Source organism: Rhynchophorus ferrugineus, unplaced genomic scaffold (genome assembly GCF_030347505.1).
Source record: "Rhynchophorus ferrugineus isolate W39M unplaced genomic scaffold, kcgeb_rfMv2 rfM5, whole genome shotgun sequence".
Taxonomy (NCBI): domain Eukaryota; kingdom Metazoa; phylum Arthropoda; class Insecta; order Coleoptera; family Curculionidae; genus Rhynchophorus; species Rhynchophorus ferrugineus.
Window position 1 is genome coordinate 28,625,959 of NW_027472584.1, and position 27,117 is coordinate 28,653,075.

General features: G+C 30.9%; 2 protein-coding genes across 2 annotated transcripts in view; one reads left to right on the forward strand and one right to left on the reverse strand.

The window, feature by feature from the left end:
• Nucleotides 1–5,352: 5,352 nt before the first annotated feature.
• On the forward strand, nucleotides 5,353–7,765 carry LOC143197172 (protein phosphatase 1H). Its single transcript, XM_076405402.1, has 6 exons — nucleotides 5,353–5,701; nucleotides 5,800–6,008; nucleotides 6,063–6,182; nucleotides 6,235–6,457; nucleotides 6,527–6,684; nucleotides 6,748–7,765. The coding sequence occupies exons 1-6, from the start codon at nucleotides 5,479–5,481 to the stop codon at nucleotides 7,219–7,221; spliced, it is 1,407 nt and encodes a 468-aa protein (XP_076261517.1). The 5' UTR covers nucleotides 5,353–5,478; the 3' UTR covers nucleotides 7,222–7,765.
• A 602-nt stretch (nucleotides 7,766–8,367) lies between these two features.
• Nucleotides 8,368–27,117, reverse strand: part of hwt (SH2 domain-containing adapter heavyweight) — a 60,282-nt gene continuing 41,532 nt past the window's right edge. The window contains exons 3-14 of the mRNA XM_076405381.1: nucleotides 23,967–24,113; nucleotides 19,216–19,336; nucleotides 11,914–12,307; nucleotides 11,565–11,854; nucleotides 11,395–11,510; nucleotides 10,984–11,337; nucleotides 10,656–10,899; nucleotides 10,298–10,603; nucleotides 9,963–10,241; nucleotides 9,717–9,909; nucleotides 9,547–9,666; nucleotides 8,368–9,491 (exon numbers count right to left, since the gene is read on the reverse strand). Coding sequence (XP_076261496.1) covers nucleotides 9,302–9,491; nucleotides 9,547–9,666; nucleotides 9,717–9,909; nucleotides 9,963–10,241; nucleotides 10,298–10,603; nucleotides 10,656–10,899; nucleotides 10,984–11,337; nucleotides 11,395–11,510; nucleotides 11,565–11,854; nucleotides 11,914–12,307; nucleotides 19,216–19,336; nucleotides 23,967–24,113 — 2,754 coding nt within the window. The 3' untranslated portion in view covers nucleotides 8,368–9,301. The remainder of the gene's footprint in view (nucleotides 9,492–9,546; nucleotides 9,667–9,716; nucleotides 9,910–9,962; nucleotides 10,242–10,297; nucleotides 10,604–10,655; nucleotides 10,900–10,983; nucleotides 11,338–11,394; nucleotides 11,511–11,564; nucleotides 11,855–11,913; nucleotides 12,308–19,215; nucleotides 19,337–23,966; nucleotides 24,114–27,117) is intronic.

Here is a 27,117-nt window from a genome sequence, read left to right on the forward strand (position 1 = left end):
TTCAAAAATATGTTTTCAACATAAATGGAATTAATAATCTTTTCTTTTTATTAAGGTAAATAAATATTTAACAAGCGTACTGCACATGATATCAGATTTAATGGTTTGTTGAGATTATTATTTAAAAAAAAACGTATTCAGCAAAGTATCTAAATAATTTTAACATACTCAAATTATATCTATATTTTTTCTTTGTTAATCTACAGAATCACAGAAAAAATCTTGTGCATAATGCGCATACATTGAAATTAAATTTAGTTTCTGATTGTAAAAGATAGTTTACTATGCATAAAAAAACAATAACTGTTTTTTAGTATACTAAATGAATGTAAAAATGTGTTTATTTCAAGTGGAAACTATCTCTAGTTCAAAGGTTCCTCAATATTTCTTTATGTTTACTAACAAAGGAGGTATAAAATAAATTTAAATTAAATTGGTAGTTAAGAAGCTATTAAAAAGATTCATGTGGTTAAACAGTTATGTTTAATGTTCTTTTTACTTCTAAAAAATAACTAATACTCTAACGTTCGGTATATGATCAATAAAGTCAGTCACAATACTTGACAGAAAAAAATTATAACATTGCATCTCATTTGAGCGGTGATAGCATAACCACGAGTTTATAGGAATGTTCGAAATATTATGAACATAATTCTACTATTCATTTCTTACGACATAACGCACCTCGAACTATTTTATCTTTATTTTACCGAGTTCATATTAACTCCACCAAATTTGGATAATGGTTTTTAATTATAGAGTCATATTTGACCCAATTTTGTCGGCGTATTAACAAAAAAAAAATAACGAGGACTGCATAAATATGCTTAAGAGAATTGTGTTCGCATCTAATTATATTATAAAGAATTAATGTGTTGAGTCTATTCAAGACTTGGTAATAGATATATAACTGTTGGAATGCCATAACATCATCAAGTGGAAAATTTACGCTAATAGTTTGACATAATTGCCTTGAATTACTCTATATTTTGCTGAATTCGTGTTTTATAGTGTTGCCCGTCCAGAAAATGTCAGACAAAATATTCTTCGCAAAGATTTATATCACCGGCATCTCTGAAAATATCCAACATTTTGTACTATTGATTTGATTGATTTTGATAATGAGGGCACTGAAACACAGACGACTTAAAACTAATGTCCACCCGGAAATAACAGAAATATTTCATGGACTAAATATATCAACCAACAAAACTAGGTATTCAACCAGCGCGTCCCAAAAGTAAAACATTTTAAATCATCATTTTACACAATCCTTTACTAAGGCCTATTAAAACATAAAATATATCGATAAACTTCACAGCATTAAATCTAGTTGATATTTGACCTTTAACATGCAATGAAGCAATAAAACGAATAGTGGTGATATATTTCACCTTTTATTGAAAGAAATATAAAATTTAATGATTAAATGTTTCGATATAATAAAATTATTACGTAAATTTAGTTCACTAATTAAATAGTAGGCTGGGGAAAAAATGATTTCGTTTTTGTCACGTTCAAACATTAATCTATGATATATGTACCACTTTGATCGATGTCTTTCCCGTTACTATACAGCTTCTGATATTAAAATTAATATAAAACCTGAACCAAGTAGTTTTCACAACCCTCAACTTTAAATCATTAAGAGAGTTTTACAGGAACGGCACAAGGTCTGGACTATATGGTAGATGCATCAATATTTACTAGCTAATTTCACTCAATCTTTGCCGAATCATTAAAGATGTCTGTGGTCTAGCGTTATCATTTTAGAAGACAACGCCTTTCCTATTGGTCAATTTTTCAATCGTCAGCTTCAATCTCATTAGTTGTTGACAATAGAAACCTCTCCTAGCGTCAATAGGAGCTTATGATTATTGTCGTACTCGATATTTTACCACAATTGATACATATTTAGCGCGATAGCGATCCTATACCTATATCTTGTTTCTCTAGCATTAGTCCCGCTTGTATTAACATGTTCTTTTTTTTGCTTTGACATTTGCCACCTCTTGTAGGTCAGAGCCACTGCGAGATAATTATATATTATAATAAGATTCATTTCGTTTGAATGGACACTGAGCACCCTACGTAGGAGCGTCATTTATTATTTTAATACGATTGCAAGAAGTTCAAAGATATATGTAGAGAAATTAATAATATTGGCATCCTGAGTCAGTTTTAAAAGCTACACCTATATATTGTCGGAACAATGCTGATAAAGCACAATTAAAATATAAACCGGCTGGCTCTATTCTCAACAAGTGATAATAAAATAAATGACTTAAATGGAATAATAAGCATGGATTTTGTTACGGATGGCCATCTATCACTTCCAATACTATTAGACAACTAGCAATTTCAATAAATATCAGGATAATTTGATGTAACTCATACCCGGCTCATTTTCTAAGTTATTTATCACTATTTTACGATGTGTATCCATAAGTAATTCAAATTTATGCCCAAAGAATCATCAATCCACTGTGTTTTACTTCATTGGGCAATGCAGCTCGTTCTACACTTTTTTTTCTTATTATGATTATTTATACCTCAATCTGCATCTTTTTTAAAAGTAATTTGTCATAAAGATTTATAACGAAACTGATCATTATCATACTAGAAATCATATTCTTATGGAAATAACTGATTTGAAAAAAACGTTTATACAGTCTGAACCATTTTTTAAAAACTTCTTTTTCATAATATTGCAACTATAATTCTCTTTCATTTTTATTACATAAATTTAAATAAAAAATGATACTCGTTTTCTAAGGGTATCGGTATTTTTCTATAATATATTACCAGGATAAACATATTTATTCATATGTTTTAATACTCCAAAATTTCTTGATAATATTGCATGATTTTCAGTAATAAATTAAAAAATGCGTGGTATAGTTTTGATACTAAACATCCCCTTAATTATATTATTCTTTATTATTCAAATTCAAATAATAATAAACTGAAATAAAAAATAAGAGTCGTCTTTTTTGGATATATAAATATTTCACTATAAATTTTATATTGAATACATTATCATAATATTCCGGATATCACAACTAATATATTAGATATATATTTTTATTTGTGACAATAAAACGTAGCGTTCATTCAAATAAAGAATGTCGGAACATACTAACTGAAAATGTAATGAATGAATGTATCAATATTTGAACAGGCAGTATATTTATAGTTCAAAAACAATAAACTTTTGAGATTAGCGGAAAAACATAAACATGTTCCTCTTGCGAACTGAAATGAAACGGATATAAAATAGAGAAGATCTAAAATTTAAAAAACAGAATTAGTACATCACCCAAGAATAAGAAACTGTTTCCGAAAACATAAAAAATCAATAATGCCACTATAAACCTTGATGTTTAGTTCGAATCGCCCAAGAAGTCAGGATAATTGTAATTCTTTTACGAGGCTGAAACTTTCATTGACATTGTCAGTTCTTTCCGAGAAAATGTGACTAATGAAGGTAACGTGTCGAGATTGAATCTGATGGAGGTGGATTTTTTATAATGAAGGGCGCCAACCAAGAACTCTGACGACACTAAATTGATGTCTGTCAAGAAATGAGCATACATGAAGAAAAATATTTCCAATAAACAATATTAAGCCCGTAAAATTTCAGTCCCCTGAATAAAAAATTTTGTAACTCAAACCATATAGTTTCTTTCGTCGACAACTTACTTTTTGGTGATTGGCTTCTTAAATAAGTTATTTTGAATATATTTATGATCCTTTATATTTAGTTGGTATCGCATTATCTAATAAAAAATGTATTTCATTGAGTTATTTATGATTTTAAGGCACCCTAATTATTAATAAACAAAAGAACTATTTTATGTGCTCAATATAATGCTATGTGACATCATTCTTGTCTCAATTAATGAGTTTATTTATAATATCTGACTATTTTTATACCAATACTGTCATTTTCAAGGTTAAAAATAACTTGACATTGATCTGGATTTATCATTTTACTATAGGGTTTAAATTAATTTAAAAATATATACTAATATATATTATATTATAAAATAGACTCTTTGTTACCTGAAAAATATCTATTTTTCCGAAGCAAAATTCTAATAGTACTAAAAAACTAATGCTATCACTGGATAAGAATAATATACAAATGTTTTCTCAATAAAGCTTCGTATTTACAAAAGAATCCGTATACTTAAAATTAAATAACACTGTAGTGAATGAGGGTAATAAAACCGAGTGACATTTTCAAAACAGAACTATTCCTATTAATAAAATCGTTCGGTTTCCTTTTTAAAAGGTTTTCAACTGTAACCCAAATCGAAACTGAATACCTAATTATTTCTGGTAAAACATTATACAGGCTGATGGTGGAATTGAAAAAAAAACGTTTTAGAATCAATTTGTATGTTGATTTGGAAGAAATCAAATCTTGGAATCGTTTAGATAATGGGGTGGTCTGTACAACACTTCAGGGTGCAAGTTACAATCTCATCAAACAATCTTATAATCAGTGAAAAATGAGACGCTAAGATGACAGGCATCAATAGATAAGTTTAGAGAAAGGAATAATTTAGATATTTAAATAAACTACTTGAACTGGATCTTTATTATGAGATAATATACTTTCACTGCACCATTTTCGATTTAAAACAATAACAAAATATGGGTTATATTTTCTAAATAAAAATCACCAATAATATTTATCTAAATAAATATATACAGTTACTCTAATATATAATCTAAATTAATTTTTATATTGTGTAAATTTAAAATATGTACGTAACATGGAAAATTATGTAAAAGTTCTTAGAAAACATGAAGGGATAATTCCTGTGGATAAAAATTTTCAAAAAAATTTAACAAGACTGATTTACTAAAGGTGTAAAATCTTATCGAACATCTAGGCAATAAAAGCTATCTAAGAAAATGTTCTTGCACTGGAAGACAAGGAGCTTTTGAATTATTTGACAGACAGGTAATTTGACGTGTACTTTATAGCACTTGCTTCAAACCCACGCAAAGGTTGTAGAAGGTCTGAGACACTTTAACTATAGTTATTAAATTAAGACCAAAAACACATTAATGTTTGTGCATGTATGGTGTCTTATTTATTCGCCCCAATTAATTTAAAAATATTTCTCTTGTAAGCATTTAACGCGCAAATATATTTTCATACTTAATATTTAAACGTATTACGTTTAAATTAACCGCCTTGGATATAGTGACATCTTCATTAAATATCATGAACTATTTCAGGCGCCATCTGTTGGTCGTACCTTAATACCCACGAAAAATATACCGGAAACGATATGTAAACGATATATTGGTTGGCTATGACAATTCATTCTTCCATTTCTAAACAAAACTTGACAGTGACAGTTAGTGACATATGGTTGTTGACATCATATTTGTTATTGCTTCAAAATTCGATGTTTTTAGTAGTTTTCTCGATGTGCTAGCACCGGAACGATTATAGAAATGTTTAATCGGTTTAGAAGTGCTGTAATAGGTGCTGTTAGTGGCTTAGAAACTAATGGATCAGCTATCGAAGGTACTCAATATAATAAAACTACATTAGCTCCAAAGTTTCCCTATGGAAGACCTCATTTTCTGGGACTTGGTGATGATGAAGTTCAGATGAGTGCAGATCATAAATTAAGGCCAGTCATTCATCCTAGTAAACCACTGCCATATGAAACTGGTAAGATTATTTTATATGCTTTTATATTAACTTAGTAATTCTTTGGGCTTTTCCTGTATTCACCTTAAAATTTTATTATTTGTGATATACTTTGTCAGGTTATGCAGAATGTGTAAATGCGGGAAAATCAAGGTGGAATGAAGATCAAGCTGTATATAGACAGGGTGTTTTAAGTAAAACCATTCAGAATGAAACTGGGACAGTGAACAAATTTTCAATCCCTTACACGTATTATGGCATATTTGATGGACATGCGGGAGTTGGAGCAGCACTGTGTGCAGCTAATCAGTTGCATCATATTATACATGTATATCTTTATATATTATATTTTTAAAAAATACAGCAATTATATTTGTTTTAGGAGAAATTAGTAGATGCCCAAGATGATATATGGATTGACTTTAACAAAAAAAATTCTGCTAAAACAAAACCAAGAGACCTACTAATTATTGGAGCCTTAGAGTCTGCATTTACAGAAATGGTAAGCTAGATAAATTAAAACGCCCTACTTTATAGTAATATACATTTTCCAGGATCAGTTATTATTGGAAGATAGAAATAAATATCAGGCTGCTGGAGGATGTACCGCACTAGTGGCTTTATTTATCTTAGGGAAACTATATATAGCTAATGCTGGTGACTCGCGTGCAATAATATGTAAAGATGACAAATTTATCCCTATGTCAATGGATTTTACACCAGAGAATGAAAAGGACAGGATAAGAAGACTTGCTCAAGACCAACCAATATTACTGGGTAATAATGATTACATATTTTTCATAATTCATAATAAGTAAATACATATTCTATTTCACAATTTTACAGGAAAAGATTTCACATCCAAAGAATACTTAGCACAACCAAAATCTAGTGATTTAGGTAAAACTGTAATGTTTAGAGATGCATATATGAAAGGATGGGCATACAAAACTCTCCAGCCAGATGACTTAAAAATTTCTGTGATTACGGGTCAAGGGAAAAGAGTAAGACTGAAATTTATATGGTTGATATATATATTTTGTTTTATACCTAATATATATTTTTAGAGTAGAGTAATGGGCACAATTGGCGTAACCAGAGGTTTTGGTGACCATGATCTCACTGATATTTACAGAAAAACGCCAATCAAACCATTTCTTTCTTCACACCCTGAAGTACAAGTGCATAAAATAGAATCGACTGATGATAAAGAAGTGCTAATTATGGGTACCGATGGTTTATGGGATGTGACTGATGGATATAAAGCTGCTGAAATAGTATCAAAATCAGTAAATGCATTTGAAGACAAGAAATATGTTGGTGCAGCTACATGTCTAGTAGGATATGCTCGTGGCTCTCTAACAAATTCCTGGCATTTGAAGAGTGGGAAACCAGCATCATGTGATGATATATCAGTATTTGTTATACCCATGTTACCTTACAAACTAGAGTATCAAGAGTTAGTGAAGAAATGTGTTCCTAATGAAAATAATGACACCAGTACCAATAATATAGACGGTCATACAAATAATGTTCATTGATTTCTATTTGTATTGTTATATGGTCTTAAAATTGACCATAAGTTTGTTATGTGTCTCCACACATTTTTTGTAACATATTTGGTACTTTTTTCAACTTATCAAATTTGTACGCCTTGTTGGGCTTTAATTTAACTTCTGAACTTTCAAAGAATAAATTGTTTAATTCGATCTCCTGGTAATTGATGCTTTCATTGTTGATAAAAAGAGTGCATGCATACCAAATGACATACTCACTATACAAGAATGTCATATTGAATAATTTTTAGCACTCACCTTTCTTCTTACTTAAATTCAAAATTAGATGTATTTTAAAGGAACCACAAATTGCTATTTCATTTATATTAAAGAAGTGTGATTAAGTTTACTTTATGAATTTTTTAAATCAGTATTGTGGAGACAATTATGTCTCCTGTTTGGCATTTATTTTGTTATACCTTAGTATTTTTAATCTGCTTGAATTTCAATGAAACTTATTTTGTGTACAAAATATTTTATCTATGTATATTTGAACTAGTCTGCGAAATCAAATAGAAAATGTCTAAAAGTATTTGTTTGTTTATATATAAAGCATAGCAGTTAGGTGATACCTATAACATTTATAATTTAATTACCCCAAAATATATTTATGAAAAATTTAGGATTGTAAATTTTTGCCGACATAAAAAATAAAAAGGTTAAATAATTTGAAGAACGGGAATTTAAAGTACAACATGGAACCATTTTTTTAATATACTTTATGATATTGCAAATTATAATTGGAAAAATATAGGATTTTCTTTAATAACATATTTCCCTTTATAATCAAATTGCATTGTATCTGTTTCTAACTAACTTTTAACAGACGTACTAAATAATTACATATTGTAGTTAAGTTAGGTATATACGATATTTAAAACTCTCTCAAAATATAAAAACAGTATAATTAATACATATTTGGAATTACATGTATTACTCACAGTTTTTTAAAACACTGCTGCATCAATAATTCACTCCCACTAACACTAAACGTAGATTTGCGTTCGTTCCTTACTCCATGGCACACTGAGAACTACTGGTCGGATAACACAATATTTGAAGGTAGCATTTTTTTGTTTAGTAAAAAAATGACGGGTAAGATATTATTCGATTTTACAGTAAAACACAGTATTTGTATTATTTTTTTTATTCAGTCGCGTATTTTTTAACACATTTAATCACAATATTTCTAAAACTAAGAAATACTAAATAGAAATAAGTAACCTACATCATAATAATGGGTAAAATTGTAAGTATTATAGGAATATTTTTTTTGATAATCAAAACGATGAAAATATATTAATTTTTACAATAATCAGCAAGGTGAGTGAGATAATATATTGGGATTCTTTTTTTTTTAGTTCTAGAATGAACATTGACCTACAATCTACCCCTTGGATTCTAATATAACTTTGAAATGTATATAATATATAAGTATGTAAAATATTCACAGTCATATTCTTTGGCAATAAGTTTTAAAAGACTATTTGGAAATTAACACAAACGATTCTTTCAGTTAACAGAGAACAAAATATCAACAAAATAATACTGTAAAAGTATCCATTATTGCACTAGGGTCCTTTTAAAGGAAATCTAAAGATTAAAATTAACACAGGACTTTATATGAGCAAGTAAATAATGGTTAACAATGAACATATTTTTCTCATTGAATTAAATGTTAATATATATTTATATATATGGCACTTTTCCCATGATAAATGAACTTAAAGACAGTAAGCCTTTGTGTACATGTCGTATGGTCTTTTGCAACTTTATGGAAGCCTAAAATAATTTCATAGTCACGTGTAAATATTGGGAACACTTTTTGATTATGTCAAATAATCTTTTGATTTATAGAGTTTGTACTATTTTGATTATTGTATTATAAAAACTAGGTCACAATATATAATCATTGTTGATGATATCTAATACTAACAACGTTTTATTAGCTCATTTACAACACTCTATGATTAAGGATTATTATTATTCCCATTATTTATACGATTCCATTGAAGCAAATCTTTCTATTGCGATGGATTCGTCGATTTCAAACGAGAGTTACTTATCACAACAGTTGTGCTATGACGGGTTGAAGTAAGCACATATGTTCTGCTCCTCTAATAGGTAGCCGGTTCATAGAAAAGTGCTTTATCATCTCGGGAATAGAAGTAAAAGGTTTACTAAATTGTCCCAATATATAGCAACCATTCTCTCCGCTTTTTTGAATCCTCATATGCATAAAACCACGAGCACTCCTTGAATATAATAAATTATTAGCAATTTTTATTTTCAGATTCGTTAATTACATACTTTAAAGACAACGAATAATCGTTCTTGATTGATTCACTGTTTCGGACCAAAAAACTGCCCTCTCGAAGCGCTCTAAGAACATTTTCTGCTTCAACTCTCGTGATAGAACCATGAAACCATCTGTAAAATATTTAATGATTTTGTGTAGGTTCGTGATTATCATAACATACCCTTGTTTTTCTAGTGGTTGATTTGTGTCAATAATATCACAACTATTGTAATTCATTGTATGACATTGACTGCTGGTTGAAGCTCCATCATTACCCATATTCATACCAATACCACTTAATGTTAATCCCAGTCCAGGCCGTTGTCTGCTGCCAATTTCAGCCAAGTTTAAAGTTAATTTGGGCCTGCAATGTCCTGAACAAAAACAAGGTAATGAAATTAATTTTATAAGAACTAAACAAGATTACCTCTGTTTGCTTCAACAACACTTTGACTTGATGAAGCTTGAGATGCACTATCTTCAAGATTGCTTCCTTGCAATCTTAAACGTCTTCTCAATTTAGGCATATCGAAAGGCAAGTCTCTTAAATCTACCGAGGTTGCACTACCTGAAGTGCATGCTGTATCAGGAACAATTCTTCTTCTTCTTAGTTTAGGCATATCGAAGGGTAAATCAGAAAAGTCTTGATGTGATGGTGGTGCTGATAAATCAGCTGTTACAAATCCCAAACGAGACTTATTGATACCTAAAGAAAATATATAATATATATTCGTGATGTGTATTGATGGGTATAGGTCTAACCTTCACGGCTTTGTATTGATATTCCGCTATCTGAGCCTTGTATTTCTGGCCTATCATGGAAATTTAAACTTAGAAGATTCTTGTTTTGAGGAAATCTTTTTTTGGTCGTTTTATTTTCAATGGCAGCCGCTTCAGTCCCTTCTGGGGAACATTTTTGAGAGTTGTTGTTTTTATTATTATCAGACGTCTCTGATATCGGTTCTTGTGATGATTTGTCTGATATTGGACTTAGGATATGAAGTTTGTTGTTAGGTTGTTGAGTGAGAAAATTGCTCTGAGTTGTTGAGTAGTTTTTTGGACGGGTACCTACAATATTCTCGTTAGTTTTATTTACATAAAAACATTTTAGATTTCTTACTTCCTGAGTCGGAGCTATGACTACTTAAAGAAGCAGACTGTCTACTGGATGAGCTACTAGTACTTCTGTTACCCTCACTAGTACTGCTCTTGATACTCTCCATACTACCACCACTGCTACTCGTTGTCATACTCTCTGTAGATGAATATTTGTGTCTTATTCTTCTTATAATGCTGTCTTTCGTTCTTTTTGGTACCACTAATAAATTACTTTTCGGCCTACTTTTAATTTCGAATATCCTTTCCTAAAACAATCAAGTCAGTAATAGCTTAGAATATATGAATATTATTACGATTAGAATAAAGTTTGATGTGGAACTCAGTCTTACCATTTCCCCAGTACGTTCTCTGGAGTTACCAGGCCGGCCTTTGAATTCAGAAATAAGCTGATTTGAGTTGGAACTGCTTCCAAACTCAATATCAAACGCACTGCCTTGGCGGATTTGTAAAGATCCGCTGCTTGTAGTTGGAGATCGAGCTCTTAACGATTTAACCGGTAAATTTAAGTCTTTCAAGCGAGTTTTGGATGGTAAATTTGGGGCACTCCTTATACTGTTCATCATCAGTTCTTTTCCAGGGAATTTTGATGGTAATGGGGCAGTGGACGGTGGCGAGGGAGTATATCCTCTTAACAACAACCCTCCAGTTGACGTAATATTATCCTCATTGGTCAGGTGCATGTTCTGAAAACAGTACTATTCAACAATCCTGTCGAATATTAGATGCAAAATAATTTGTACCTGAATATCTTGAGATAATTTCAACACCTGATTATTGTCTTCTTTTTGTTGGCTCGGTTTTTCTTTTGTTTCACGACTTTTTGACTTAATGCTCTTGTTCAGAGTTGACGCGCTTTCTGGAAACCATTGTAAAGTTAGGAATGCAGATTTTTTTTTATTAATAGTAGAACCTTTTGTGGCTTCGGATCCCGGCTTCTCCTCCCACTGTATCAACACGGGGTGATTGGTAACACGTTCGATTTGATCAAGGTCATCATCAGATTTACTGACGCGGCAGTCAAAAGCAGTTTCATAAACATGTCTTTGCCGTGTCATGTCGTCTAGTCCATCGTCAGGACAGGAAAGGACATTTAAAAGGCCAGATGGCATACGTTGTTCAGTATGATGTCGTTCCACAGCATCATTTGATGCATCACGTGATGATGTACTATGACTATCGATGGATGATGATTTCTTTTGTCTAGAATAGAAAAAAAATACAATAAATATCGATATATAATATATAAACTAGCGAAATACCTTATAGTAGGTCGGTTTCTAACAGTTTGTCCAGCAGTACAACCCTTTCGATGTTTCCTAGTAGATTTACTGCGTTTAAAACTTTCACCTTTGGATGGATACTCTTTTAAACTTTGGTTCTTCTTTACGCTAGGATAATTTTTCTTCGGAGGTGATTGTTGGGTAGCTTCGGTTGTCTTGTACTTGAAAAGATCCCCGTAATAATATGGCGAAGGATGTCTTTTGGCTACGCTAACTTCTGTCTTCGTAGGTGAAAGGATATCAAGCACTGACGATGGTGGTAACGCACTGCCCTCGTTGATGCTATCGGGCGAATTTAAATCTAACGGATTCTGACGGTTGGTTCCAGACGGATAAACGAAATCGTCGTCTGAGGTTGGATTGGATGATTCTTCTATATAAAAATAAAATCATGTTTAAGTTAATGGGCATTTTTTAATTAAACATTCGAAATCGTATGGAATATGAAAAACAATGCTTATATGCATGTAAACTCTTCAATGTTGCCAATATCATCTAGTACTCTCAGCAAATCTGTTATTATCGCCTCTATCACCTCAACGATTCCTTTTCATATTTTCATTCTCAGGAAGAGGGAAAAAATCACATGGAGAAAAGTTTGGCGAATACGGAGGTGGAGTTCCAGAGACTCTTCAATCAGTAGAAAAAAACACCCCTAAGTGCATCGGATCTAGTATTTTTGAAGGTAACTGAAATAAGTCTTTTATTTATGACAAATATCCGTTTTTATTTTTTTTGTTTCCTATTAACAAAAGAAACTGAATATAGCAAAGTTTTATATAATCATGATTACCATAAATTTAATCATTAACAAGAGCTTTGCCACGTAGAAATAAATGGTAACCACAAGGTGCTAAGTTGGGACGATATGGAGGATATGATGTCCGGCTAATCTTTAATTATGTCCCGTGTATTACGAAACATCACACATCTTTATAATGAAATAAACGTGCTAACAGATTAGCAATGATTAAAAATATTTTGTTTAAGAACCAAAGAATAATTAAGTGTTCGTTGATTTAATTTTTATTAAGGTTTTTTAAAAATGAAAAAATAGTAGTTATATTTGCAGTAAATTAAAATGAATTATGACTTTAATAAATGATTATATTTTAAAGTGATACATTATAATTATTTTCGGAATATTCATTTATATAATAGGTTTATCTTCACGTAAGAGAAGTTGCCATTAGGACGAAATTGCCACCCATCATTCTTTTGCTGTTCTCTCCTACTCTTATCAACGTTATTACATTAAATTGCCGTACATTGCGGTAATTAATGGATTATTACGGTTAATATTATCGCGCTTCAGAATATTTAAATGTGCAATATAGCTGATGCAACGTTAAAGAGATAACAATTCTTTTGTGCAAGCGACGATCATTCGCCGAGTATTCTTAGACGTCGAATATTTCCCAACAAAAGGGAAATTCAGATAAAAGTGAACGGGGAAATTCTTTATCTTGGACTGTAATCTGACGGATAGGCCCTGTAAATGACGATGTAAGCTACGAGTCTGAGTTCTTTGTCCCCTACGGATTGAAAACTCTTAGATATCGCAAAAACCTTCAGCAATCGATTAGGCTCAGCGACGGATTTTTAAAAGCACGTCCGGAATGAAATTAGACGAAAAAGTCCAGATCTGGAGTGCCATCCATAACATGCCCGGACAACCATTGTGAATGAATCGGCGCAAAAAATATACAAACACAAAAAATTAACACTTATACCGTGTTAAATTATTTTCCCACAACAAAAACTTTAATTATAGACATCAATCAACCATTTTAGGACCAGTGACATATATTTAATCAACAAATAAACACGAATCATGTTATTGGATAAATGCATTCGTACAACAAATATCGAATGTGACGGTGGCTGCCAGTCCTGCTTCCTTCCTTCTGACCACGATGTTGGATTGTTATTTTCATCCCCCTTTACTTTTTAATTACATTTAAACCCTCCAATTTCATTTCCCTTTTCGAAAGGGTGAAACTGAACCATACTTTTAACGCTTTGAAGTAGCAGCTCTACACTTCATATTCTCTACGCCAAATATTCAGTTTTATTTAATATCAACGAGAGCCTTTTACAACTTACACGTAAACATTATGTTTTAACTTGTCTCAGTTGCTCAGTTTGTATAAAAATTGATACGATCTATTAATGAATTGTTAATGCCATTTTGAAGATTGCTACCAGTAATATCTACGGTATTTGAAATACACTATAATATATTATTTAATTAATTAATGTTAATAACATTAGATAGTACTATCATTGCATATAGCAACAACGCTAAGTATCTTGGTACCAATCTTGATACAAGACTTCGCTAGAAGGTACATGTAAAAAAGTAAATAGCTAAAATATAGGAAAATGTGTTGGTTGATCGGAAGAAAATCACATTTATCAGTACATAATACATTTATATTATACAAGCAAGTATTGAAACTTATATGGACATATTGAATTCAATCATGAGGATGTTCCGCAAAAACTAATATAAATACAGTAGAAGTTTTCCAGAAATCACTCAGGAAATCAACAGAATTGCAGGACGACATGAGAACAGACTCCATTCTCATGTCAGTATCGAAGTAATACAACTCTTGGATAACACCAAAACATGACAAAAACTCAAAAGGATCACACTTGTGTAATAAAAAAAAAAGCTTAAATATTTATCACTACATAGTATAAAACAAAGTCGCCTTTTCTGTCCCTATATCCCTATGTGCGGTTAAATCTTTAAAACTACGCAACGGATTTTGATGCGGTTTTTTTCACTAGATAGAGTGATTCAAGAGGAAGGTTTATATGTATAATACATGCATAATATACTAAGGCAACATTGCTAATTTTAGAGGTTTCTAATGTGATGTCGTAAATTAACCTATTTTTTTAGGCTTATTTAGCAATTAGCAAAAACGCTGCCTAACCCTACGAGTTAGATCAAATTAATGTACTACAGTATTGTACACCATAAAAAGGTCTACAAAAAAGTCCGCGATGGCATATGTTTATCTTTTAGGGATAACCCACATTAACCATTTTTATTGTTTACTTTTTACGTGAGAAAATGGCTTATTTACGAAGCTATTTTAAGCAATACGGCATTAATCCTTATCGAATTAAGTACCTTAAATACAGTGTGCAATTAATATAGATCAATATGGTTCCTTACAGCATGTAAATTAAACAAATATTTTCGGAGATATTACAAATTTAAAATTTGCGTTTAAAAATGTGTAATGTAATAAAAATTGTATGAATTTAGATATTCCAAAGATAGCAGGAAATCTTCATAGTAAGTATAGGGGAAGAGGAATTGTTTTACTCCAAATTTAATGCGTGCAGGCCAAGGGCAGTAATGAATGAACCAAAAATACTGGATCGATTTTAATCATGTTTTCATTGAGTGGCATAGGCATATATATTTATGCCCGTGCAAAGTCGGAGCGGGCCGTTATGTTTTTATATACAACGTTCATATTTTTTCTGTAGTGTATTTAATTTAGTATCAGCATTGCACCCGTGCGAAGCCGGGGCGGGTCGCTAGTTATTAATAAAATAATGACAATATCCATATATAAAATGAATAAAACATAAACCATTTCGATCAATAAAGAATATATCAATATTAATTAACTTCATATTAATAAATATCTCCGAAGCTGTCTAATAAATTGTGACTTCTAATTAATAAAATGCTTTTTCCCCGTTTTCTTCTCCATATCTGACGAAATTGAGATGAAAATGATTAACTCCCCATTCGGTGGAATGATATCGATCAGACCTACACAATAGACGAGCTCGCTTTATATTTATCCGAAGCGTCTTTATACCAGAAAAGTAAAACAAAACTTTGTATTATTAACTAGCGGTGGCTCTTTTCCAGTAAACTTTTGCATCTGTTCGTTGTCGTAAAACTTATGTAAGTTTCCAGCAACAAAACAAAGTGTTCAGATCCCGAGAATTTTCTTATTATCCAAAATCAAACGAAAAATTCAGTTTTTCATGATCGCCTTTATTTTTTTGTTCTACAATTTTATAGAGCACTATGTGATTTTTTTTTGCCATCAAGTCATGTAAATATGTAGAATTATCGAATTTCCAATCAGAAACTCATTATACCCGAAAAATATGTGGTCTGTAAATTGACAACATTTATTTTTTACTCATACTTATGTGAAATTAACAACCAATTATTATATAAATGAGTATTCCAAAAATAACTATAACGTATCACTTTAAAAAGACAATATATTAATTTTAATAATTAATGAATGTGGATTAGAAATTGCTAGCAATTTTATTTCATTATAAGGATACTAGCGACCCGCCCCGGCTTCGCACGGGTGCAATGCTGATACTAAATTAAATACACTACAGAAAAAATATGAACGTTGTATATAAAAACATAGCGGCCCGCTCCGACTTTGCACGGGCATAAAATATATATGCCTATGTCACTCAATGAAAACATGATTAAAATCGATCCAGTATTTTTGGTTCATTCATTACTGCCCTTGGCCTGCACGCATTAAATTTGGAGTAAAACAATTCCTCTTCCCCTATACTTACTATGAAGATTTCCTGTTATCTTTGGAATATCTAAATTCATACAATTTTTATTACATTACACATTTTTAAACGCAAATTTTAAATTTGTAATATCTCCGAAAATATTTGTTTAATTTACATGCTGTAAGGAACCATATTGATCTATATTAATTGGACACTGTAGTTTAAGGTACTTAATTCGATAAGGATTAATGCCGTATTGCTTAAAATAGCTTCGTAAATAAGCCATTTTCTCACGTAAAAAGTAAACAATAAAAATGGTTAATGTTGGTTATCCCTAAAAGATAAACATATACCATCGCGGACTTTTTTGTAGACCTTTTTATGGTGTACAATACTGTAGTACATTAATTTGATCTAACTCGTAGGGTTAGGCAGCGTTTTTGCTAATTGCTAAATAAGCCTAAAAAAATAGGTTAATTTACGACATCACGTTAGAAACCTCTAAAATTAGCAATGTTGCCTTAGTATATTATGCATGTATTATACATATAAACCTTCCTCTTGAATCACTCTATCTATTGAAAAAAACCGCATCAAAATCCGTTGCGTAGTTTTAAAGATTTAAGCGCACATAGGGATATAGGGACAGAAAAGGTTTTGTTTTATACTATGTAGTGATATATATATATATATATATATATATATATATATATATATATATATCCTTTTAATTTCATTCTGTGGATTCTTTAGAAGCTCCTTAATCCTAATCGATTGTCCAAGCTTTTGTGGCAGGACAAAGAATCCGAAATATCTAGCCTCATAACTTATAGCTTCATTTACAGGACCTATCTGTCAAATTAAACTGGAAGATAAAGCATTTTTCCGTTCGCTTTTATCTGCCGTTGCTTTTGTTGAAAGTATTCGACATATAAAATACGTAATAAATGATAGGGCATCTGTCATACGTTATCCACGACTGAATTTTTCTGTCTACTACGTATTGAGATTCCGAACAGTCTCATGCGAGATATACCTGGGAGTTGATTTAAGCGTGAAATATTGTAATAATCTATAACATTCGATTTTTACGGTCGACGCACCAACATAAATGATAAGACCAATTTTTTTTTGTCTGAACTCCTGCCATGCCCGGTCCCCCCCTTAATTGAAAATGTAAAATCCTTGAAATATTAGCTGTATAATCCTCGCATTTCTCGTTTACATTTTCTTAAGCGGATTTTTCTGATTCTGGGGAGCAAAACCACTCCAAATCTCCAATTCATTTCAAATAAAAAAAAATAAATATAACAATTTATATCCAACATTTTGCGTTATACATTGAATATTTTTATGTTGTGTCAAATAGAATCCTTCAGTCGTATTTTAATTATTGAGGGTTTAAATAAAGGTATTCTGTTAATAGATTTATTTAAAACGCTTAACATTTTTTTGGTTACGTTGGTTAAATAAAGAGTATAACAGGTCAATTGAAAAGTTCCCGGCCACATAGATGACGCTACTATTTGTAGTGAAAAAAATGGATAAAAAGTTATTTCGCGTTTTGATAAAATATTGCTTTTTGAAGGAAAAACATACAGTTGAAGCGAAAACTTGGATTAATGCCGAGTTTCCGAGCATTGCCCCAGGAAAATCAACCATCAAGGATTGGTATGCTAAGTAAACGTGGTGAAATGAGCACCGAAGACGGTGAACGCAGTGGACGCCCAAAAGAGGTTGTTACCGACGAAAACATTAAAAAAATTCACAAAATGATTTTGAATGACCGTAAATTGAAATTGAATGAAATAGCAGAGGCTTTAAAGATATCAACTGAACGGGTACGTCCTATCATTTATGAATATTTGGGTATGAGGAAGCTCTGTGCAAAGTGAGTACCGCGCTAGCTCCCTTTTTACCAAAAACAACGAGTTGATGATTCGGAGTAGTATTTGAATATGATCAAGCGTAATAAACCCGAGTTTTTGCGTCGATTTGTGACAATGGTTGAAACATGGCTCCATCATTTCACTCCAAAGTCCAATCTACAGTCATCCGAGTGAACTGTACATGATGAACCCGCTCCAAAGCGTGGGAAAACGCAACAGTCGGTTGGCAAGGTTATGGCGTCTGTATTATGGGATATGCATGGAATAATTTTCATTGACTACCTTGAAAAAGGAAGGACCATCAATAGCGACTATTACATAGCGTTATTAGACCGTTTAAAGGACGAAATCGACGAAAAAGGCCACATTTGAAGAAAAGGAAAGTGCTGCTTCACCAAGACAATGCACCGTGTCACAAGTCACTGAAAACGATGGTATAAATCCATGAATTGGGCTTCGAATTGCTTCCTCATTCACCGTATTCTCCAGATCTGGCCCCCAGCGACTATTTCCTATTCTCAGATCTCAAAAGAATGCCCGCTGGGAAGAAATTTTCGTCGAATGTAGAGATCACCTGATCACGCCGAAACTGAGGTCTATTTTGAAGCAAAGGACAAATCGTACTACAAAAATGGCATCGAAGAGTTGGAGGGTGGCTATAATCAGTGTATCACCCTTGAATTGAATTATGTTGAATAAAAAAAACTAATTTTGCCAAAAAAATTTGTTTTACTATGGTAGGCCGGGGACTTTTCTATTGACCTGTTAGAAACATTCCTCTGTTAGAGTCTAATATTATATAAGAATACAAGAAACACAAACATATGGAAGCCGTATTTTATATAAAAATACTTACCAGTAGTATAAGGTTGAGAATATTCCTTATCTGGACTAGTAAAATATTTGTTATCGTTATCTTCCTGAGTTAGTTGCTGCTGAGAATCTCTTGGAGTTGAATATGTATCTAACACAACCACCTGAAACAAAACGACCCTTCTTCAGACTAACGATTAATCAACCCTTAGGAACAATGAGTGAAATTCCTCAACTTTTCCGAAACTATTAACGTAAATGCTACGATTGAGGCAATACTGAGGTACCAAGAAAGGCTGTTTAAATCGGAAACACAAAGGTAAAATGTACGACACGACAATACCCTTCGTTACGCTGCTCCCTCATAATATATCCCGATAATTAAACCGAATATAAATTGGCCCGGAATATTAGATGTACAAATGAGTTTTAAAGCGTTCTTTACGTTTAGCATAATTGGAATTTTAAATTAAGACATTTCCTCGATCATTTCTTGTACAAATACGTCAAGCGGACGAACTTCTGAATTTATTTTCATTGAGACTAATTATAATTTTACGTCTGTTTAATTAAATTAATTTGTTTACTACGCTGTTGCGTGTTTTTAATCTTAAAAGATCGTGTTAATTGAATCGAAATCATTCTCGTTAAATCATCAGGATTCTGAATTAATTTTAAACTACTCACAAAAAGAACAAATAGTGATAAACAAATACTATAAAATTAAAAACGTTTATTATTAATAATAAACATTTTTCCACGATAAAACAAGAAATTCCTCAAAATTAATTCGGATTACTTAAAAAAACACTTCAGGTTAGTAAGAAATTGGGAGTTTTTTTATTTTTGTTTAAATGCCGGTCAAGTGTAAGCAGTAAATATTCCTAAAAGGGAGTTAGGAAACAACCCTCCTAACATTAGCCTCTGGCAACTTTAAGCTTTCCCCCTATGTATATTGATAAATTGTTAAACACCCAAACTCATCCCTAATATATTGCCAACTTCTGAATGGAAGTACATTCTTGTAAAGTTTAAAAGTTCATGCTACATCAAAATGCGAAAGCAGAATAAAATAAGATCATTATTCGAAGATATAAATTCTGAAAAAAATGGTTTCATACTAAAAATCATTTTTCATCGTATGCTTCTATTATATTTATTTTGTTCAGAATTGGTTATGCTTTTTTTCTAGCAAGTTCATTCATTATTAACACCAACTAAAGTTCTAGTGCTGTATTGTTAAATTATACTTAACTTTTTATCATAACAATTTTAATTCCCATTTTTTAATTTTCCTTGATTCCTTCCAGTTTAATATTAATTGCTAAAAATAAAAATGTAAACACTTGGTACTAAATTGAAAAATATATATGTTTATCAGTTTATATACTCAGGAGAGACTATGATTTTGCCTTTTTCATGCTTTTGTTTATAACTATTTTTTAAATTCAGATACATTGTTGAAAATTTCAGTGAATATGTAAAATTGTTGATGCTGAATGTGAATGACGTGAACTTGGTTTGATAGAATTCGTAGTATTTTAAAAGATATGGTTATAGTACGTTTCTAATTGAAATATATATACTATTGAAATTGTATATATATACTCAGGAAAAATTGCGATTTTTGGCCATTTTCAGACTATTCTTTGTAACTATCTTTTAAGTAAAGATATGTTGATAAAAATATGACTGTATATGTAGAATTTGATGCTGAATGTGATGGCGAAGTTGGTTTTATAGTATTCGCAATATTTTAAAAGATATGACTATAATATATTTTTAGCTGAAAATGACAAAAAATATATTTCTTTGGTTATTTAAAAAGCATTTAGTTATATATCAAAACTAATGATTTTATCGTCTTTTACACCATAACATTGACTTACTATGAAAGTTTCATATAATTCTGGAACCCAAATATTCTTTTCACTTTTTCCATATACTCATCCATACCATATACTTTTTCCATATATACTCAGGAAAAATTGCGATTTTTGGCCATTTTCAGACTATTCTTTGTAACTATCTTTTAAGTAAAGATATGTTGATAAAAATATGACTGTATATGTAGAATTTGATGCTGAATGTGATGGTGAACTTGGTTTTATAGTATTCGCAATATTTTAAAAGATATGACTATGATATATTTTTAGCTGAAAATGACAAAAAATATATTTCTTTGATTATTTAAAAAACATTTAGTTATATATCAAAACTAATGATTTTATCGTCTTTTACACCATAACATTGACTTACTATGAAAGTTTCATATAATTCTGAAACCCAAATATTCTTTTCACTTTTTCCATATATATACTCAGGAAAAATTGCGATTTTTGGCCATTTTCAGACTATTCTTTATAACTATCTTTTAAGCAAAGATATTTTGATAAAAATATGACTGTATATGTAGAATTTGATGCTGAATGTGATGGCGAACTTGGTTTTATAGTATTCGCAATATTTTAAAAGATATGACTATAATATATTTTTAGCTGAAAATGACAAAAAATATATTTCTTTGGTTATTTAAAAAACATTTAGTTATATATCAAAACTAATGATTTTATCGTTTTTTACACCTTAGTATTGGCCTACTATGAAAGTTTAATATAATTCTGAGACCTAAATATTTTTTGCATTTTTTCCATATATATACTCAAGAAAAATTGCAATTTTTGGCCATTTTCAGACTATTCTTTGTAACTATCTTTTAAGTAAAGATATTTTGATAAAAATATGACTGTATATGTAGAATTTGATGCTGAATGTGATGGCGAACTTGGTTTTATAGTATTCGCAATATTTTAAAAGATATGACTATAATATATTTTTAGCTGAAAATGACAAAAAATATATTTCTTTGGTTATTTAAAAAACATCTAGTTATATATCAAAACTAATGATTTTATCGTTTTTTACACCTTAGTATTGGCCTACTATGAAAGTTTAATATAATTCTGAGACCTAAATATTTTTTGCATTTTTTCCATATATATACTCAAGAAAAATTGCAATTTTTGGCCATTTTCAGACTATTCTTTGTAACTATCATTTAAGTAAAGATATTTTGATAAAAATATGACTGTATATGTAGAATTTGATGCTGAATGTGATGGCGAACTTGGTTTTATAGTATTCGCAATATTTTAAAAGATATGACTATAATATATTTTTAGCTGAAAATGACAAAAAATATATTTCTTTGGTTATTTAAAAAACATTTAGTTATATATCAAAACTAATGATTTTATCGTCTTTTACACCGTAACAATGACCTACTATGAAAGTTTCATATAATTCTAGAACCTAAATATTTTTTGCACTTTTTCCATATATATACTCAGGAAAAATTGCGATTTTTGGCCATTTTCACACTTTCCTTTGTAACTATATTTTAAGTAAAGATCTGCTGTTGAAAATATCACTGTATATGTATAATTTGATGCTGAATGTGATGGTGAACTTGATTTTATACAATTCACAGTATTTTAAAAGATATGATGATTATACATTTTTAGGTGAAAATTATAAAAAATATATTTTTTCTGATATTTGAAAAATATGTAGCTATATATCAAAACTAATGATTTTATCGTCTTTTACACCCTAACATTGACCTACTATGAAAGTTTCATATAATTCTAGAACCTAAATATTTTTTGCACTTTTTCCATGTATATACTCAGGAAAAATTGCGATTTTTGGCCATTTTCACACTTTCCTTTGTAACTATATTTTAAGTAAAGATCTGCTGTTGAAAATATCACTGTATATGTATAATTTGATGCTGAATGTGATGGTGAACTTGATTTTATACAATTCACAGTATTTTAAAAGATATGATGATTATACATTTTTAGGTGAAAATTATAAAAAATATATTTTTTCTGATATTTGAAAAATATGTAGCTATATATCAAAACTAATGATTTTATCGTTTTTTACACCCTAATATTGACCTACTATGAAAGTTTCATATAATTCTGGAACCTAAATATTTTTTGCACTTTTTCCATATATATACTCAGGAAAAATTGCGATTTTTTGCCATTTTCAGACTTTTCTTTGTAACTATCTTTTAAGTAAAGATATGATGTTGAAAATATCACTATATATGTAGAATTTGATGCTGAATGTGATGGCGATGGTTGAAAGTTTGATTTTATTTTAAGAAATAGCATTTTTTCTGTCTATATTTTCCTTTAACCCTTCTAAACATTATTTCTGATCTCGTATTTTATAAATTTTAAATAATTCATATTTAATGAATATATAAAATCAAAATATAATGATAATATCAATATTTTAAAGTATATTTCAGACTCATACCAATCATCCGCATAAAAATAACTTAAATCTAATTGATTTAATTATTGCTTTGGTTAAATTTAATCTGAACTGAGCGAAAACTCCACTCAGATCCATTCGAAATGAACTTTTACAGCTGTCTTTTATTTGAATCTGATTAAATCAATGCGGATGGTCTTGAATTATAATTGACATGGCGAAATTTGTAAATAAATACTTTTAACTAGGAAAGCAGTCCTAATTGAAATTCTTTCGCATTTCGACAAATTTAAATCTTTCTCCCAAGTGGATGGAAACAAGTTTTTGGCAAATTGCCATTGTTTGAATGCTTTTGAGGATTTTTTCTTTCTCACAGCTAAATCGGTATTATTTCTTATTGCTATTAATAAGAAATATAGCACGGAATTTACAAAGCAAAACACACAAAGACTTTATGAAGTTTATAGTTAAAAACGTACTAATAAAAATAGTTACACTTACGTGTTCTTCTTCTGGACTAGATAATATTAATTCAGAAAAATTCTGTGATATGAAGCAATTATTCGAAACAGCTATGCTATTCGGCCTTCGTCTTGCTAATTGTGCCAAATGATCCACGGGCAAGCTATAATCTTCACATAAAGAAATCTGAAACAAAAAGAAACACACACTATAAAAAAAGATTTATTTAGTAAAAAAATTATATACTGTAAACAGATAAACAGATATAGAGAACGTTTAAATCGTATCCAGACAAATTGTGAAAAATGCACAAATAAAAAAGATATTCGACACAAAGTTCGGAGCTTATCCTATATTTAAAAAGTTTCATAATGTGCCTAGTAACACATAAAGAATCTATACAAGACATCGATTCATTCTGTTACGAGGATCTTTCGAAAATGAGCTTTACCGATTCAATTTTGGAGATTATCCATATTGGGAAATTTATTTCCTTGTTTTTCCGCTACAATCTGATTTAATCTAGCGAGTTTGATATTATATTGTTGGGTATTTTAACATCTGTTCGGCAGAAACGTGATTTCCTTTAATAAATCGTAGAAAATAATCGTTATAAAATATTAGATGTATGGAAAAGTAATCCACGTTTGTAGCGTTCGAGTATAATAAGACCTTTATTTTACAAATAAATTAGTATTACCGATATCCAGTGGGAACAAGAAGTTGTCGGAAGGAGCAATGTCAAGAGAATACGGCAGGTGGTGTAAAACATATTCATTTATATTTTTGCCGATTTCGCAAGATAGGACTGAATGCTTGACTTGAATGTTTAAATCAAATTCATTGCGTTTAAAGTCCTTGTTATCGTTGAAGACTTTTAACGAGAATCTTTCGTGGTTAGAACCGCAATGCCATTTTATTTCGTTCCATTGTTCCCAACTGATTTTTAAAGTTATAAAATATAACTTAATTAATTGAAATTGAATTAAAAAGTCCCCCGCCTACCGTCGTAGTAAAACACATTTTTTGGCAAAATTAGTTTTTTTTATTCAACATAATTCCCTTCAAGGGTGATACACTGATTATAGTGACCCTCCAATTTTTTGATACCATTTTTGTAGTACGATTTGTCCTTTGCTTCAAAATAGGCCTCAGTTTCGGCGATCACTTCTTCATTCGCCGAAAATTTCTTTCCAGCGAGCATTCTTTTGAGATTTGAGAACAGGAAATAGTCGCTGGGGGCCAGATCTGGAGAATACGGTGGACGAGGAAGCAATTCGAAGCCCAATTCATGGAATTTTGCCATCGTTTTCATTGACTTGTGACACGGTGCATTGTCTTGGTGAAGCAGCACTTTCTTTTTCTTCAAATGCGGCCTTTTTTCGGCGATATCGTCCTTCAAACGGTCCAATAACGCTATGTAATTGTCGCTGTTGATGGCCCTTTCTTTTTCAAAGTATTAAATGAAAATTATTCTATGCGCATTCCAAAATACAGACGGCATAACCTTACCAGCCGACTGCTGCATTTTCTCAAAAACTCGGGTTTATTACGCTTGATCATCTTCAAACACTGGCCCGAAACATCAACTCGTCGTTGTTTTTGGTCAAAAGTGAGCTTTCGCGGCACCCACTTTGCACAGAGCTTTCGCATACCAACATTTTCGTGAATGATATGATGTACACGTTCAGTTGATATCTTTAGAGTGTCTGCTATTTCATTCAATTTCAATTTACGGTAATTCAAAATCATTTTGTGGATTTTTCTAATGTTTTCGTCTGTAACAACCTCTTTTGTGCGTCCACTGCGTTCACCGTGTTCGGTGCTCATTTCACCACGTCTAAACTTAGCATACCAATCCTTGATGGTTGATTTTCCTTTGGCAGTGTCCGAAAACTCGGAATCAAGTCAAGTTTTTGCTTCAACTGTATTTTTTCTCTTTAAAAAGCAATATTTTATTAACACGCGAAATTCCTTTTAATCCATTTTTTCACAATAACAAAAGTTGCTTCACTCAAAATGCTATAATTCACAAACTAATGATCCGACAGCTGTCAAATTTATACACGTATCTTTTGAGGGTTAGGACTAACTAAAAACATATGGATTTAATTTTAGTAGCGCCATCTATGTGCCAGGCCGGGGACTTTTCAATTGACCTATTATTATTCTTTAAATAAAATCAATATATAATTAGAGACAGAGGTTTTTCGAATAGAAAAACTTTTAATTACCTGTAAGGTGGTATTGAAAAAAAAAAGGAATGGAAATAATCCTTGATCGAATCTGGCCATATCGATGACAATTTCAATTCCATCCGCAAACAAAAGCTCGAACGGCACGATCCTAATCGGAAATCGCGATGAAACAAATGACGTTTCAGATTCGCAAACCGTACACTATCTCCAGTTTAAATTAATCTCCCCAACTTCATCATTTCTCGTTACGCCATCATCAATAATCATTTATTCAGAGACGGGTAAAGAAAACCAAGCCGCAAGTCCCTTTTGTTTATGTTAGAGAAAATAAGACGCTATCTGATATTTCCTTTCAATGCTATATTTAATCCCTTTTATCTCCTGTAATTTTGCTTGTTGACAAATACTGCATACAATTGTATCATCAAAAATGTACGGGTTTTTTATATTATTGATTTAAAAAATAAGGTTCCTCAAATATTATATTTCATTTTATTTTTAATATAACAATCCTTCAATCAAAACATAGGAAGTGGGTTTTAAAATCACATTTGTTTTATATATTTATATAAAAATATGCGCATATTTAACAAAATATGTATAATTTTAGATTTGTTCATGTTTTATGTATATCTGGGCGAAAAACTGATGTACTGCCTGGTATGATTTTCATAAACCTTTTTTTAAGCCAGCCTTATTACCATTAAGAAAGTTTTGCAGAAATCAAATTAAATGGTAATCAGACGATGGAAGATCAGGACTATATGGTGGATGCACCAAAACTTCTCAGCCAATCTAACTCAGTTTTTGGCGAGACATTAATATATGTGCTCTGGTGTTATTGCGAAGAAAGACGTTTTTCCTGTTGCTCAATTCTGGTCGATTTTTTTAGACCGTCTGCTTCAGTCGCATTAATTGTTGGTATTAGAGAGTCGAATTAATGGTTTTACCAGATTCCAGCAGTTCATCATGAACGTGAAACATTTAGCATT